Genomic DNA, 16,668 nt, shown 5'->3' on the forward strand with positions numbered 1-16,668 from the left:
TCACATTTTAGGTCACAAGTCTAACCTCAGTAAATTTAAAGGAATAGAAATTATTCCATGCATCTTCTCGGACCATCATGGAATAAAACTTGAATTGAGCAACAACAGGAATCTGCATACCCATACAAAAACATGGAAGTTAAATAACCTTATGCTGAATGATAGCTGGGTCAGAGATGAGATTAAGAAAGAAATCACCAATTTTTGGAAAAAAACGACAATGAAGACACAAACTATCAGAACCTCTGGGACACTGCAAAGGCAGTTCTAAGAGGGAAATTTATAGCACTGCAAGCCTTCCTCAAGAGAACGGAAAGAGAGGAAGTTAACAACTTAATGGGACATCTCATGCAACTGGAAAAGGAAGAACATTCCAACCCCAAACCCAGTAGAAGAAAAGAAACAACCAAAATTAGAGCATAATTAAATGAAATTGAAAACAAAAGAATAATACAACAGATCAATAAATCAAAAAGCTGGTTTTTTGAAAAGGTCAATAAAATAGATAAACCTCTGGCCAACCTAATCAGGAAAAAAAGAGTAAAATCCCTAATATCATCAATCAGAAACAACAAAGACGAAATAACCACAGACTCATCAGAAATCCAAAAAATCCTTAATGAATATTACAAGAAACTTTATTCTCAGAAATATGAAAATCTGAAGGAAATAGACCGATACTTGGAAGCACGCCACCTTCCAAGACTTAACCAGAATCAAGTAGAAATGTTGAACAGACCCATATCAAGTTCAGAAATAGCATCAACTATACAAAACCTCCCTAAAAAGAAAAGCCCGGGACCAGATGGTTTCACGTCAGAATTCTACCAAACCTTTAAAGAGGAATTAGTACCTATATTACTCAACCTGTTCCAAAATGTAGAAAAAGAAGGAAGACTACCCAACACGTTCTATGAAGCAAACATCACCCTGATCCCCAAACCAGGAAAAGACCCAACAAGAAAAGAAAATTATAGACCAATATCACTAATGAATATAGATGCAAAAATATTCAACAAGATCCTAACAAACAGAATCCAGCAACACATCAAACAAATTATACATCATGACCAAGTTGGTTTTATCCCAGGGTCTCAAGGCTGGTTCAATATACGTAAATCTATAAATGTAATTCAGCACATAAACAAATTAAAAAACAAAGACCATATGATTCTCTCAATTGATGCAGAAAAAGCTTTTGATAATATCCAGCATCCCTTCATGATCAGAACACTCAAGAAAATTGGTCTAGAAGGGACTTTTCTTAAACTGATAGAGGCTATCTACAGCAAACCCACAGCCAATATCATATTGAATGGAGTTAAATTGGAATCATTTCCACTCAGATCAGGAACCAGACAAGGCTGCCCATTGTCTCCATTGCTTTTCAACATTGTAATGGAAGTTTTAGCCACCGCAATTAGGGAAGAAAAGGCGATCAAGGGTATCCATATAGGGTCAGAAGAGATCAAACTCTTGCTCTTCGCAGATGATATGATTGTGTATCTGGAAAACACTAGGGACTCTACTACAAAACTCCTAGAAGTGATCAAGGAATACATCAGTGTCTCAGGTTACAAAATCAACATTCATAAATCAGTAGCCTTTATATACACCAACAACAGTCAAATTGAAAAAGCAGTTAAGGACTCTATCCCATTCACAGTAGCGCCAAAGAAGATGAAATATTTGGGAATTTACCTAACAAAAGACGTGAAAGATCTCTATAAAGAGAACTATGAAACTCTAAGAAAAGAAATAGCTGAAAATGTTAACAAATGGAAAAACATACCATGCTCATGGCTAGGAAGAATCAACATTATCAAAATGTCCATACTACCCAAAGCAATATACAATTTCAACGCACTCCCTATTAAAGCTCCACTGTCATATTTTAAAGATCTTAAAAAAACATTACTTCATTTTATATGGAATCAGAAAAAACCTCGAATAGCCAAGACATTACTCAGAAATAAAAACAAAACAGGAGGAATCACACTACCAGACCTCAGACTTTACTACAAATCTATAGTGATCAAAACAGCATGGTATTGGCACAAAAACAGAGAAGTAGATATCTGGAACAGAATAGAGAACCAAGAGATGAATCCAGCTACTTACCGCTCTTTGATTTTTGACAAGCCAATTAAAAACATTCAGTGGGGAAAAGATTCCCTATTTAACAAATGGTGCTGGCTGAACTGGCTGGCAACCTGCAGAAGACTGAAATTGGACCCACACCTTTCACCATTAACTAAGATAGACTCTCATGGATTAAAGATTTAAACTTAAGACATGAAACTATAAAAATACTAGAGGAGAATGCAGGGAAAACCCTTGAAGAAATTGGTCTGGGTGAGTATTTCATGAGGAGAACCCCCCGGGCAATTGAAGCAGCTTCAAAAATACACTACTGGGACTTGATCAAACTAAAAAGCTTCTGCACAGCTAAGAACACAGTAAGCAGAGCAAGCAGACAGCCCTCAGAATGGGAGAAGATATTTGCAGGGTATAACTCTGACAAAGGGTTAATAACCAGAATCCACAGAGAACTCAAACGCATCAGCAAGAAAAAATCAAGGGATCCCATCGCAGGCTGGGCAAGGGATTTGAAGAGAAACTTCTCTGAAGAAGACAGGCGCAAGGCCTTCAGACATATGAAAAAATGCTCATCATCTTTAATCATCAGAGAAATGCAAATCAAAACTACTTTGAGATATCATCTAACTCCAATGAGACTAGCCTATATCACAAAATCTCAAGACCAGAGATGCTGGCGTGGATGCGGAGAAAAGGGAACACTTCTGCACTGCTGGTGGGAATGCAAATTAATACATTCCTTTTGGAAAGATATATGGAGAACACTCAGAGATCTAAAAATAGATCTGCCATTCAATCCTGTAATTCCTCTGCTGGGCATATACCCAGAAGACCAAAAATCACAACATAACAAAGATATTTGTACCAGAATGTTTATTGCAGCCCAATTCATAATAGCTAAGTCATGGAAAAAGCCCAAGTGCCCATCGATCCACGAATGGATTAATAAATTGTGGTATATGTATACCATGGAATACTATGCAGCCTTAAAGAAAGATGGAGACTTTACCTCTTTCATGTTTACATGGATGGAGCTGGAACATATTCTTCTTAGTAAAGTATCCCAAGAATGGAAGAAAAAATACCCAATGTACACAGTCCTACTATGAAACTAATTTGGGACTCTCACATGAAAGCTATAACCCAGCTACAACTTAACAATAGGGGGAAGTGGGAAAGGGGGGGGTGGGTAGAGGGAGGGGAATCGGTGGGATCACACCTGTGGTGCATATTATAGGGGTATTTGCGAAACTTGGTAAATGTAGAATGTAAATGTTTTGGCACAGTAACTGAGATAACGCCGGAAAGGCTATGTTAACCACTGTGATAAAAATGTGTCAAATGGTTTATGAAGTGAGTGTATGATGCCCCATAATCATATCATTGTATACAGTTATGATTTAATAAAAAAATTAAAAAAAAAAGATGGAGACTTTACCTCTTTCATGTTTACATGGATGGAGCTGGAACATATTCTTCTTAGTAAAGTATCCCAAGAATGGAAGAAAAAATACCCAATGTACACAGCCCTACTATGAAACTAATTTGGGACTCTCACATGAAAGCTATAACCCAGCTACAACTTAACAATAGGGGGAAGTGGGAAAGGGGGGTTGGGTAGAGGGAGGGGAATCGGTGGGATCACACCTGTGGTGCATATTACAGGGGTATTTGCGAAACTTGGTAAATGTAGAATGTAAATGTTTTGGCACAGTAACTGAGATAACGCCGGAAAGGCTATGTTAACCACTGTGATAAAAATGTGTCAAATGGTTTATGAAGTGAGTATATGATGCCCCATAATCATATCATTGTATACAGTTATGATTTAATAAAAAAAAAAAAAGAAAAGCCACAGGAGTTGGGCAAAAGCTGTATTTTTATTATAGAGAAGACTTAAACTTTCTTTTGTATCGTAAATTCAGAGAAGGAAAGTTCTCCCTTTAAATATTGCAGTTCCCATCATCATTATTAACTATTAATAAACTGGTCTTTCAGATTATTAAGGCAGGATGGAATACAGCAACACTATTAGGAAAAGAAAAAGTGTGATTTAGCAATTAGACTACACACTTGAATGTTTGTAAGTTACATTGTTCGGGTTTTTTACAAAGTAATTAATTCTAGTATTCTTTGCATTATGATTATATGTGTACTAACAAAAAAACTCAACTTTATATTTTAGATTTAATCCAGAATTAAATTAATAATTTAATTTGTAATGATAAATATTTTAAATAACTTCATTTTTCACATATTTTAAACTTTCTCTCTGAATCACTGTCTCAAAAGTAAAGGAAACAAACTATATCTTAACTATCAAGGTTATAATTATTGTAAAAACATATCCTTTTAATTTGCTTTAGACACAAATACCAGCTCTGGAAAACTTAGAGCAGCCAAGAAAAAATCAAATAGCTTCAAGGGGAAGTGAGATGGAGCTCAGTGTTACTGAGATGGAGCTCAGCATTGCAGATGCGGAGTCTGAACTCTCCAGCATACTAGCGTCTGAAAAACTGGAAGAATACACACAAGTTCACATGAAAGATTTACAAACCCTAAAATGTTTGTCAACTAAAGTACGCCAGTAAGTCAAAACCCAGAATCACAGAAAATAACTTAAGCTCATTCATTCATCTCAAATGCATCATCATTAGTGAGACATGTTCATGAGGTCCACTGGATGTGGAAACTAAGTAGATAATATAATTTTGAGAAATGATGTTAGTGAATAGACTTACCTGTAAGGGGCTAGTCCAGGACACTTTACATCTCTCTCCCTTTTTGGTTTATATGGCTTTTGCCCCGTTACTATTCTCCCTTAGTTAACATGATCTATTAGTCTTTCAGCTAAGTATTTTTGAAGCTTTATCATTTAGACAATGATGTTGTTAGAAAATTGTTTGTCAGCAGTCCCCTAAGTGGAAATATTCATGAATTTAAGTATTTGGGGGGAAGATTACAGCTTTAACCAAAGGGTCAAGTACTATTGGTCTCCTGGCACTTTCTGGTACTCAGGAAATTAACTTTCCTTGATGAAAACTATGCCAAGAGTTTCGTCACTCTGCATAAAGGCATACTTGGGAAATAGGAATGATTAACATAGGGAAGAAGAGAGGTAAACTCACAAAGTAGTTTCAAAATACTGCCTTGTTCAGCCTGAGGGTCAGGTGTGTGGAGCACAGAAAGGACGGGCCTCACCGCTGGTGCCTTGGTAACAAAGTCGGCAGCTGATTTTCTTTGGAGCTGCTTTCTTTCTTTTTCATCACTGACTCAGCCATGTCATTCTCCCCTAGAAGTTATTCTTCAGCACCAAATGCTTAATTTTTCCCAGAGAATAGGTGAAAAGTACAAGGGTGGTGAAAACAAATGCTCAAAAATGTATTGAAGGATAGTTTTCTAAATCTCTGAAATAGACTACTAAATAACAGTATTTCTAGCTTTTTGAAAGTTTTAATTCTGTCATGTATATATTTAAGGAGTACGTGATGTTTTGCCATATTTTCTATGTATAAATAGGGAAATGGCAATTATCATAAGAAAATTAACATAATCATCATCTCACGTAGTTACCCATTAAATACAATTATTATTATTATTAATTTATTTATTTTTGCAGTTTTGAGCCAAGGCCAGGCTTGAACCCACTACCCCTGGTATTTGGGGCTAGCTCCCTACTCCTTGAGCCACAGGTGCTGGCCTAAATACAAATATTTTAAAGGCAACTTTAAGAATCCTATAGGGAGAGCCATTCCAGAAGGCAGCAGGTGTTCCCTGTCAATTAATAGATCAGTAATCGCCATTTCGCTCTCCTGTCCACTTTGTTTGAATTACTCCTTTGTTAGAAATAAATTTGGAAATATATATACATTTTTGTGTATATATATACAATATATACATATATACATATCCTTATACTTCTATATAAGGATTTTTAATAATGATAAATAAATATACACTTCTATGTAATGATTGTTAAACTGCAGTTGCATAGAGTGACACATCTGTAGTGTTAAAACACTATTTACAGGAGAATTTTATTTCCTGTAAATAATTTTAAAATGCAACTCATTTAGGAATCATTTAGGAAAAAATGAAATACTAACCTTTGCCTTTCGTAATCTTCACAGACTTAGTGAGAATCTAGCAGAGGTCAAGACACACTTGTCTGGGATAACACAGATGGACAGATCTTTGCACACAATTCTTACCACAAGGCCAATCCTGGAAGCACCTCCTATTGAAAATCCTAATCGTGCTTCAGTTATCCACAGAGAGCTCCCTACAGTGCAGAAATGTGCAATCTCTCCCTCAAATCCTGAGACTTCTTCAAGTAGACTGGCGAAGTACGTGGCTCAGGTTAGTTATATTATCCTTTTTCCTTTGGGTTTTATATTTCTCATATAATTCTTCTCTTTCATTTGGTGAGATACTGAGTTATTTATTTAACTTCTACAAGTTGATTAAAGGTCATAATTATGCGGGAGAAAAAAAGAAAAACATTATGATTTTTTTAAGTCCCTGGATGTTTCATTTTCAAGAGATACCCATTTGTTAACTTTATTCAAAAATGTCACTAATCTGAAACATTTTAGATTTCTTTAAAAGCTACAGTTCAGTTAGATTCCAGACATTGAATATATGGCTATCTAATAATTAAATGTAAATTTTGACATGCTCTGGCTTGCTTTCTAATTGATTATAGTTTGGCTGTTGCCCATAATGTTTTTAAAGGTTTCCTGTACCATCTCAAGTTTTCTGCCTATAATCACAGGGAACAGATTAGTGGCCAAACACTAAACATGTGTGGATGTTTTTCATTTAAAGAAATCTAAGATAAATAATTTTTATGAATTAAATAAGCCCGTAATACTAACAAATGTTAGTTTCTGTTTCAAAGTTAAATGTTTCATCATTTTCTTACATAAGAGTAAATCTTTAATTGCTCTTGGACTTACAGATTTTTTACCTCAATTTTTTTAAAATGTGTCTATTTCTGGGCAAGTGTACTATAGTTTTTTAAACAGTTAAGCTAATATTTGAACTTTTAAAATTAGTTCACTTTTATCTATTTTGCCATCACTTGCATGACTGACAGCTAAGATTGCAATGATATCAAGAGCAATGGCGGCCAAACAGATTGAATTAGAGTCTTTCTGCCCAGAACTCCATGCCACACATGGTCCCCATCTCTACCGGGGGCGTCAGAGGAACCTTCCAGTCCAACCATGTGATTTCACTCATAGTAACAATTTATTTCTGGGGATCTCAAAATGTATCTAATAATGACAAGCTATATCAACTGTAGAGTTAGTAAGGGGAAAAAATAGTTCAACTATGCCTGAACCTGTTTACGTTGTGTAACATTGGACCATTTTTCCAGAAGGTATAAAAACACAAAATGTGGGGACAGTGACCCAGGCCTCAAGTCCCAGCTATTTGGGAGGATGAAGCCAGAGGATCACTTGAGCCAAGAAGTTCAAGGCTATAGTGTGCTGTGATAACACCTATGTGGAGCCTCCACACCACTGCACACTAGCCTGGGGGAAACAGGGAGGCCTTGTCCCTTAGGGAAAAAAAAAAAAAAAAAGGAAACTTTAAAACATTTGTTTGACCAAACTAATATATAACAACTAATTTTCATTATATAAATCATTGCTATTAAAATATCAGAACTACAATGAAATATCTAACTCCAGTGAGAACGTTCTTTGTCCAAAAGTCCCAAAACAGCAAATGCTGGCAGGGACACAGAGAGATAGGAACACTAACCCACCTTGGGTGTGATGCAAACTAGCACAGACTTCATGGAAAAGTACATGCAGATACTTTAGGGGTTGACCCAGGAATCCCACTACTGGACATTTGTCCAAAGGGGAAAAAAAAGCCATTTTATCAAAAACACACTTGCACGTGAATGTTTATTGCAGAACTTTTCACAATCGCTAAGATGTGGAATCAACAAAAGTGCTTATCAATGCACAAGTGGGTTAATAAAATATGGTGGACATGAGCACTATTTAGCCATAATAAAATATGGTAGACGTGGGGCACTGCTCAGCCATAATAAAATATGGTAGATGTGGAGCACTCCTCAGCCATAATAAAATATGGCAGACATGGGGCACTATTTAGCCCTAATGAAATATGGTAGACTGGGGCACTGCTCAGACATAGTAAAATAGGGTAAACATGGAGCAGTCCTCAGCCACAATAAAATATGGTTGATGTAGAACACTCCTCATCCATAATAAAATATGGTGGACCTGGGGCACTGCTCAGCCATAATAAACTATGGCAGACATGGAGCCCTACTCAGCCATAATAAATTATGGTAGATGTGGAGCACTGATCACCCATAATAAAATATGGTAGATATGGAGCACTGCTCAGCCATAATAAAATATGGTAGACGTGGAACACTCCTCAGCCATAATAAAATATGGTAAATGTGGAGCACTACTCAGCCATAGTAAAATATGGTGGACAGGAGGCCCTATTTAGCCATATTAAAATATGGTAGATGTGGAGCACTCCTCAGCCATAATAAAATATGGTAGACATGGAGCACTATTCAGCATTAATAAAATATGGTGGACAGGGGGACTGCTCAGCCATAATAAAATGTGGTAGACGTGGAACACTGCTCAGCCATAATAAAATATGGTAGACGTGGAGCACTGCTCAGCCATTATGAAATATGATAAATGTGGAACCCTCCTCAGCCATAATAAAATATGGTAGATGTGGAGCACTACACAGCCATAGTAAAATACAGTAGACCTGGAGCACTGCTCAGCCATAGTAAAATATGGTAGACAAGGAGCACATTTTTTCCATCCTCTTCTTACCTTAATTTGACTTCTTTTCTCTGAGAAAATGAAAAAATCAGGGTTAAAGTGCTTCAGAGTCATAAAATTGGACAACGGGGGACAAAAATATAATTATGGTGAAAACTTCTATAAATTATTGAGCCTGATGCAAATATAAAATATTCTCACTACTTATTATCAGAAAAGTCAAATAATGTACCATTTTGAAAGATATAAAGTATTTGTAAACAGGGTTTACAAAGACCATTTCAAAAATCAAAAATAATTTCTTAGTTTTATTGGTTCCATTTCCATATTATAAAATATGAAAATTAAAATTAACCTGAACAGATAAATCACTAGATATTTTTGTACACGTGATTCTTTTTTGATAACTGAAGTCATAAAACTTTATTCAATTTTTTTTTTTTTTTTTAAGACAGGGTCTCACTCTTGCTCAGGCAGTCTTGAATGCTGAGCTCAATCTACTCATCTCCACCTCCCAGAGTACTGGGATCACAGGCACGAGCCAATATGCCCAGCAGTTTATTTCAATTTTATAAAAGATAAAACTTATGTGGTTTAAATTCTTTTGTGTTTTTAAGAATCATTTAGTACTTGTGTGCTTAATACTATGCATGGCACACAAAAATCACTTTTGTAAATGTCTTAAATAGGAAGATAATTTATATATTCATTAGTTTTCTATTTGGGGTGCATTACTGACACATTCAAAAATTTTGAATAATTTCAGTAATTTTTCTATTTCTCAAATGTTAATTCAATTTTCAGCAACTGGCTATGTTTATGTGGTCTCCTGGGTGCATCAAATCTAAAGCTACAGCCTGAAGACCAACTTTTCATCTACTAGGACATTATGTCTCAAGACAATGCTGCGTTTCATGTCTTCCCCACTAAAAATATGCCTATTTGCATCAGCATGGCAGTGCCTCTCCTTTGAAAACTAACTCTGGAAGCTCAGTTAATAGTTATGCTAATTACTCAGAAGGCTAAGAGAGCCTAATGAAACTGTTCACCAGTTAAATGCTCAATGTGATTCTTTCTGTCTGTGCTTTGTTTTATCTATTAGCCAAATGGTCAGTAGTCATTTTATCCTTTGAGAGGTTCAGGCAGGTTCTCAAATTTTTACAAGTCTTTTTTTCTTTCATTCATTTTTTTCACACTTCAGGTATATATGTGGCTCTGCACTTCATCTTTCAGCTCCTAGCTAACTGTTGCCTGGTTCTTTTCTCTGTGACAAACTCTATGTACTTGGTATTTTCATGATGACAAGAACAATTTCCTTCAGACATTAACGTATTTATACTTTGATATTGGATTGCAGTGGTTAAATGGAAAAACTTCTTTATTTGTGTGACTTGAACCACATTCTCTTGTGTATAATTTTCTCGGCTTCTTGTATTGTTCTACAATGAAACAGGATGAATGGCCCTGCAGACATGCTCTCTCCATCACTGTGGGGCTCATGCTGCCTCCACCCCCTAGACATAATCCCTACCTGGAAATAAACAGAAAGGCCAGAGGGAAAGGACAAGTGTTTTTATGAAAAAAAGTTTACATCTTTTACTCTATCAGGAGATTAACATACCTCCTGGTTTGTTATGACACATGCAATGAAGATCCGTGGGTCAGTAATTTTTCCTCTGCAGTATTCAGTCCCTCCTATGTGATTGCTCCCCACACATCGGAAGCCAGGGATAGCCCCCGTCTAACTGAAAAGGACCATGGATCATCTCACCAGGACATTCTTCTCTCCTTCTTCCTTGCATAATCTGTGCTAGATACAGTATTGAGTCATTTATCTAGGGACAACAATTGTAAATTTTGGCTTAGAAAAGTAGGAAAATTTGTAAGTTAATGGGAAAGTAAGAATAAAATGAAAGGGGCTTTTGAAACATGTTTAATTTTTGCCAGCTATCACCTGTAAATATGGCTAAAACCACCCAGCCTCCTAGAAGCCAGTACTAAACATCCTTGATTGCTGTCAACACTCAAGATGTTGCTTCTGGGCACCCCTCCCAGAGACGCTCCTTCCCTGGGGCCTGGGTTTACTCCTCCCCTCTGAGCTTTCCTCTCTGGCCTGATGCATAATCCTGAGGCAGTTTCTCTCAGCAGTCATTCATGAAGTCAAGTCATCAGAGGTCAGTGAAAGCCTACAGAGAGAGTTTATGTAGGGGACCACTCTTGGGTTGGGATAGAGGCAACTATTCCATGTGCACTTTAGGAGTTAGGAAAACCAGTTCCCCCAGCACCATTCATTAAACGGGAATTCTTTTCCCCGGTGCATGCTTTTGTTTGTTTATCAGAGATCAGACTGAACATGTGGCTGGGTTTGTCTCTAGGTTCTCTATTGTATTTCAGAGATCTCTATCTCTATTTTTGTGCCAGTATCATGGTGTTGGATCACTATAGACTTGTGGTGTAACCTGAAGTCTAGTAACAGGATGCCTCCAGATTTGCTACTATATTTCAAAATTGTATAGGCTATTTGGATTCTTTCCTAGTTCCATATGAAAGAAAGGACTGTTTTTTTAAGTTCTTCAAAGAATGACATTGATGCTTTGATGGTAATTGCATTAAATCTATAGATCGTTTTGAGTAACATAGACGTTTTAACAACGTTGATTCTTCTCAGCCATGAGCATGGTATGTTACCCCATTTGTTAACATCTTCTGCTATTTCTTTTCTCAGGGTTTCATAGTTCCTTTTAGAGAGATCCTTCACAACCTTTGTTTGATATATCCTAAAGTATTTTATTTTCTTTGGAGCTACCACAAAAGGCATTGTGACTTTCATTTTATTCTCAGCTTGACTGTTGGCATACATGAAGGCTACTGATTTGTGGAGATTGATTTTGTATCCCAAGACATCACTCTATTTCTTGATCAATTCCAAGAGCTTTGTAGTCGAAAGCCTTGGGTTTTCCAGGTATAAGTTCATGACATCCGCAAGAGCAAGAATTTAACCTCTGTCCCATTTGAATACCCCTGATCTCTTTCTCATGCCTATTGCACTGGCTAGAACTTCTAGCACTATGTTGAATAGCAGTGGTGACAGTGGGCATCCTTGTCTGGTTCTAGTTCTGTGTAGATGCTTCAGTTTCACTCCATTCAATATGATATTGGCTGTGTGTTTGTTGTAGATATCCTCTATCAGTGTTAGAAATGCCCTACATATACCTATTTTCTGAAGTGTTCTTGTCAGAAAGGGATGCTGGATTTTGCCAAACGCCTTTTCTTCATCAATTCAGAGAATCATATGGCATTTGTTTTTGATTAGATTTATGTGGTGGATTATAGTTATGCATTTACATATGTTGAACTAAACTTGCATCCCTGGGAAAAAACCCACATGGTGATGATCTGTAATTTTTTTAATGTCTCACTGTATTCAGTTTGCTAGCATCTAATTGAATATTTTTGCACTGATTTTCATTAATGGAACTGCACCTCACATCATTGACAAGAACTGACTCCTGCTGGATAAAACATTTAAATTTAATACACACAACAATAGAAGTTCTAAAAGAGAATGTGGGGAAAATGCTTGATGAGATTGTCCCGGGAAGAAACTTCATGAAGAAGACCCCATTGGCCACTGCAGCAACACCAAAAATAAATAAATGGGATACACAAGATAAAAAGCTTCTGCATAGTTAAGGGCACCACAACCATAACAAACAGCTCTCAGAATGGGAAAAGATATTTACATGCTATGAATTGGACAAAGGGATGATAACTAGAATCTACAGAGAACTCAAACTAATCAACAAGAAAGGAGCAAACCCATTTTTTAAGTGAGCAAGAGACTTGAACAGAAACTTCTCTGAAGAAGACAGAAAAATGGCCAGCACACACATGAAAAAATGCTCATCTCTAACCCAATAATTAGAGAAATGCAAATCACAACCACGCTGAGCTATCACCTAATTCCAGTGAGATTAGCCCAAAACACAAAGTCCTTAATCTACACATGCTGGCGTGGATGGGGAGAAAAGGGAACACTTTTGCACTGCTGGTGGGACTCAAAACTAACACAAACTCTGTGGAAAGAAGTATGGAGATTCCTCAAAGAGCTCAAAGTTGACCTTCCATTTGACTCCACAGTCCCATTACTAGATATCTACCCAGAAAAACAAAAATCATTTCACCACAAGGACATTTGCACCAGAATGTTTATCCCAGCTCACTTCACAATTGCCGTAACATGGAAGCAACCCAAAGGCCCATCATCCCATGAGTGGATTAACAAGCTGTGGCATGTGTATACCATGGAGTACTATTCGGCCATAAGAAAAAATGGGGACTTTATATATTTTCTGTTTACCTTTATGGAGTTGAAACACATTCTTGTTAGTAAAGTATCTCAAGAATAGGAAAAGAGAATCCAATGTACTCAATAGAAATATGACACCAATATATTAATAACTACACTCCCACACTAAAGAAAAAGCACAAGCAAAGTCTAGTGAGGGGCAGTGGAGAGGATAGAGATGGGAAGGTGGAGGAGGGAGGGTGATGGTGGGATCTTACCTCATATGTACAATGTACATCCCCTGGGTGAAGGACTCAACTACAACTTGAACTTTACCTTAGAAAAGGAAGAAAATAATGTAACCTAAGCATTTGCACCCTCATATTAATCTGAAATAAACAAAAAGAGGAGAAAAAGGCTCTGCTTAATTTTGTTATACAAAAAGTATTCCCCACCTAGAGAGGTAAGATTAACATTACATTAGTAGTTTCTTAATCCAGGCCATATAAAACTGAACGTTTTACATAGTGTTTATTGATGGTAATATACGACTTTCAACAAATGCTTCTTTTATTTGGTATTGAGTTATTTCTTTTTCAAGACTGAACTCGTAATAGTTTTGTCACATTGTTCTTTTTCTAAAGCCTATCTGTAATGTTATTCTCACAGAAATATTATGGAAAACAATCTCTCAAAATATTGGTAAACCTGTTAACCAAAAAAAATTTCTCTTCATGCCTAAAATTTGCAAAGGCATTGGATAGAGTATTATAATTATCTCCACAAAATTTGTGTTATGGTAAATATACTATTTCACTCCCTGCTGTGGGAATTTGGTGAGAGAGAAGGCCCATGATAGAAAGGGTTTGATTGAGAACACTCCAGATGCGGACATTGCAATACGGGATGGAAATATTTCACACATCTCATAAGTAAGTCAACCACTAAGTATAATTACTCAACTATCTGAAAAGTAATGCTAATTTCTAAAGAGAAATCAGAGTTACAACTAAAGAATTTCTGTATTTTTCCTTATTTCTAATTCTAGAAACTCATGAATCAAAAAAACTAATGTATATTTTTTCAAGCAAATTTTCTGAAATTCTTGTGTCCATATAAATAAGGAAATGTTGATTGTAATGTAGAGAACATGATATTTTGCTTACTCTTCTTCCAGTAGAACTTTCCAGGATGTTATGACAGTGCCACATACTTCATGTGTGTGTTTAATATTCTCTGCTGAAAAGGTAGAGAAACCAAAGTTTGAGGAAAAATTCCATTAAAGATAAAAACTGAATAAACTTTTATAAAGTGCAGAGCTTAAGAATTATGAAGTAATGCATTCATTGCAAACTTGAATACTTTAACCTTTATAATGACAAGAGAAAACATTCACTATTATAAAATGATGTATGATAAACAGAATGTGTAATTTTTCTATGATTTTTAAAAGAGCATAGGTTCTCTAGTATCTAAACTAGATTCGGACTTTTATTTCATTTATGTGATTATCTTTCTATTTAAGCAATCCTCAAGATAGGTAAAGTCTCTGAAACTATTAGTTGCAGGTCACATTTTATAGGTGATATGTCATTTCCATGATGATGTCTCTTATTTAACTTAAAAGAATCTTTCACTGATTTCAGATGCAGCAGGAGTTAGAAAAAAATGTGATTGGAAGACTTGAACAAGGTATGTCACCAAAATTTATAACTTAAATTTGGAATAATTATTAATTTCTGAATTGAACAGTAAATTCCACTGGTTTTCCTTCCCATTGTTTTGTTTAAAGACACTATGTTAGGTATCTTTTGCTCACACACAACTCATGAAAGGTCTGAAACTTAAACATCCATCATGTAGAGTATACTTATACCTCATTAATCCCACATGTTCCATAGCTTTAAAATATCTCAAGAAGTCTGTGTGTCTCTTTTTTCCTGGCTGTCAACTTCCTTGAAATCTGTGTGTCTCGTTTTTCCTGGCCATCCACTTCCTTGAAGTCTGTGTGTCTCTCTTTTCCTGTCTGTCCACTTCCTTCACTTGTGCCATCCCTATGGAGTGGTCAGCCAGCTTACTGATGCTGTTCTCAGAAAGCGGTGGCATCAGCAGCTTCACAGCTGTGTGGTGGAGATGTCAGGCCCAGAGACCCAGACTCAGCTAGTAACAGCTGATCACCAGTCACTTGACAGGTTGATTTTAAATCTCTCACTAGTCACTTTGTCATTTGGCTTAATTTGCCCTCAGGAAAAGTTCCAAATTCCTTAGCAGGACATGAAAACACCACATCAGTTTGGTTCTTGTCAGTCTATTCCAGCTTTGCTCTTGCCTCTGACCACACTCTACCCTCTACTCTCAAGTCTGACCCTGCTCAAGTCCCTAGAGTCCCCAGTGCTCTTCCTCACCCAGCTCTGTGCGTTTCCTTCTTCCCTCTGTCTGCCCTACTTTTTCCTTTTCCCTCATGTATCAACTTAGATGTCACCTCCACCAAAAAGCCTGCAATACTGACAAGATTCTGGGATAGATATACCTCTGTGTGTCCTCATAGTGTTCCATTTTGTGTCTGTCATGGTGTCTGGGAGTCTGTGTGAACGTGGCCTGTGAGTTGATTCATGTTACAGTGTACTGGGCCACCTTCACCGTGGAATCCCAGGGCTTACCATAGTGGCTTATCCCACGGTTGTTGAATAAAGGTGTGAAGAATGACAAAAGAAGCTCTGACACTTAGCCACAATGATAATTGACTCACTGCACATCTATCGACAAATTTTCTTCAATAATAATTTTATATTGTAGCTATACATACATATTGCTGATTCTTGATTCCTCAACTCTTTCTTTTGCTGATTTCCATAGTTAACCATGGAATCTTTTAGATAAAGGATATGCTTCTTTATTTTTCTTTGCAGATGATTCTGAATTGGAAACTGAATGTTCTATAACTTCCCTGGAAGCTACAGTGAATTCAAGTCTAACATCAGGACCTAGTTTACAAAGCCCTTGAGAGTTCCAAGAAAAAATGGCTGTGGCCAGTTTGGCTCTTTGGAGAAGAGTCTCAGATGCCCTGAAGGTGTCCAGGTCATTAATAACCCCTCAGGTCCTGCAAGCACGGACTGCAGGCTTTCTCTCCATTTCTTACCTACGATCACACCAGATGTCACATCCTTTCACCAGTGCAGGTTGCTGTGTACTGCATCAGCAAGACAAACACCAGAGGAAGTATTTGATGACCAAAAACATTGGAAAGAAGAAAAAGAACAATCTGGAACATCATTGACCTGGCAGCAATTAAGGAACAAAAGTAATTTTTGTCCTACTGAAAGAAACAAACATGCTCTTCACTCTAGAGCAGGTGGCCGGGCAGTGGATATTGCCAATGCTGAGTCCAGAGCAATAGATTCCATGGATGCAGTCCACAAAGTTGTCCAGGAAGAGAAGATGCTGTCAGGCTTCTTCAGACGGTGAAGAGGCGGCTAGACC

The 16,668-nt window shown here is 36.9% G+C and overlaps 1 protein-coding gene across 1 annotated transcript in view; it reads left to right on the forward strand.

Moving 5' to 3' along the window:
- LOC128588814 (ankyrin repeat domain-containing protein 26-like) overlaps positions 1 to 16,257 on the forward strand; it is a 60,984-nt gene extending 44,727 nt beyond the window's left edge. The window contains exons 19-22 of the mRNA XM_053595603.1: positions 4,467 to 4,687; positions 6,231 to 6,459; positions 14,835 to 14,880; positions 16,098 to 16,257. Coding sequence (XP_053451578.1) covers positions 4,467 to 4,687; positions 6,231 to 6,459; positions 14,835 to 14,880; positions 16,098 to 16,192 — 591 coding nt within the window. The 3' untranslated portion in view covers positions 16,193 to 16,257. The remainder of the gene's footprint in view (positions 1 to 4,466; positions 4,688 to 6,230; positions 6,460 to 14,834; positions 14,881 to 16,097) is intronic.
- Positions 16,258 to 16,668: the final 411 nt, after the last annotated feature.

Source organism: Nycticebus coucang, chromosome 6 (assembly GCF_027406575.1).
Source record: "Nycticebus coucang isolate mNycCou1 chromosome 6, mNycCou1.pri, whole genome shotgun sequence".
Lineage (NCBI taxonomy): Eukaryota > Metazoa > Chordata > Mammalia > Primates > Lorisidae > Nycticebus > Nycticebus coucang.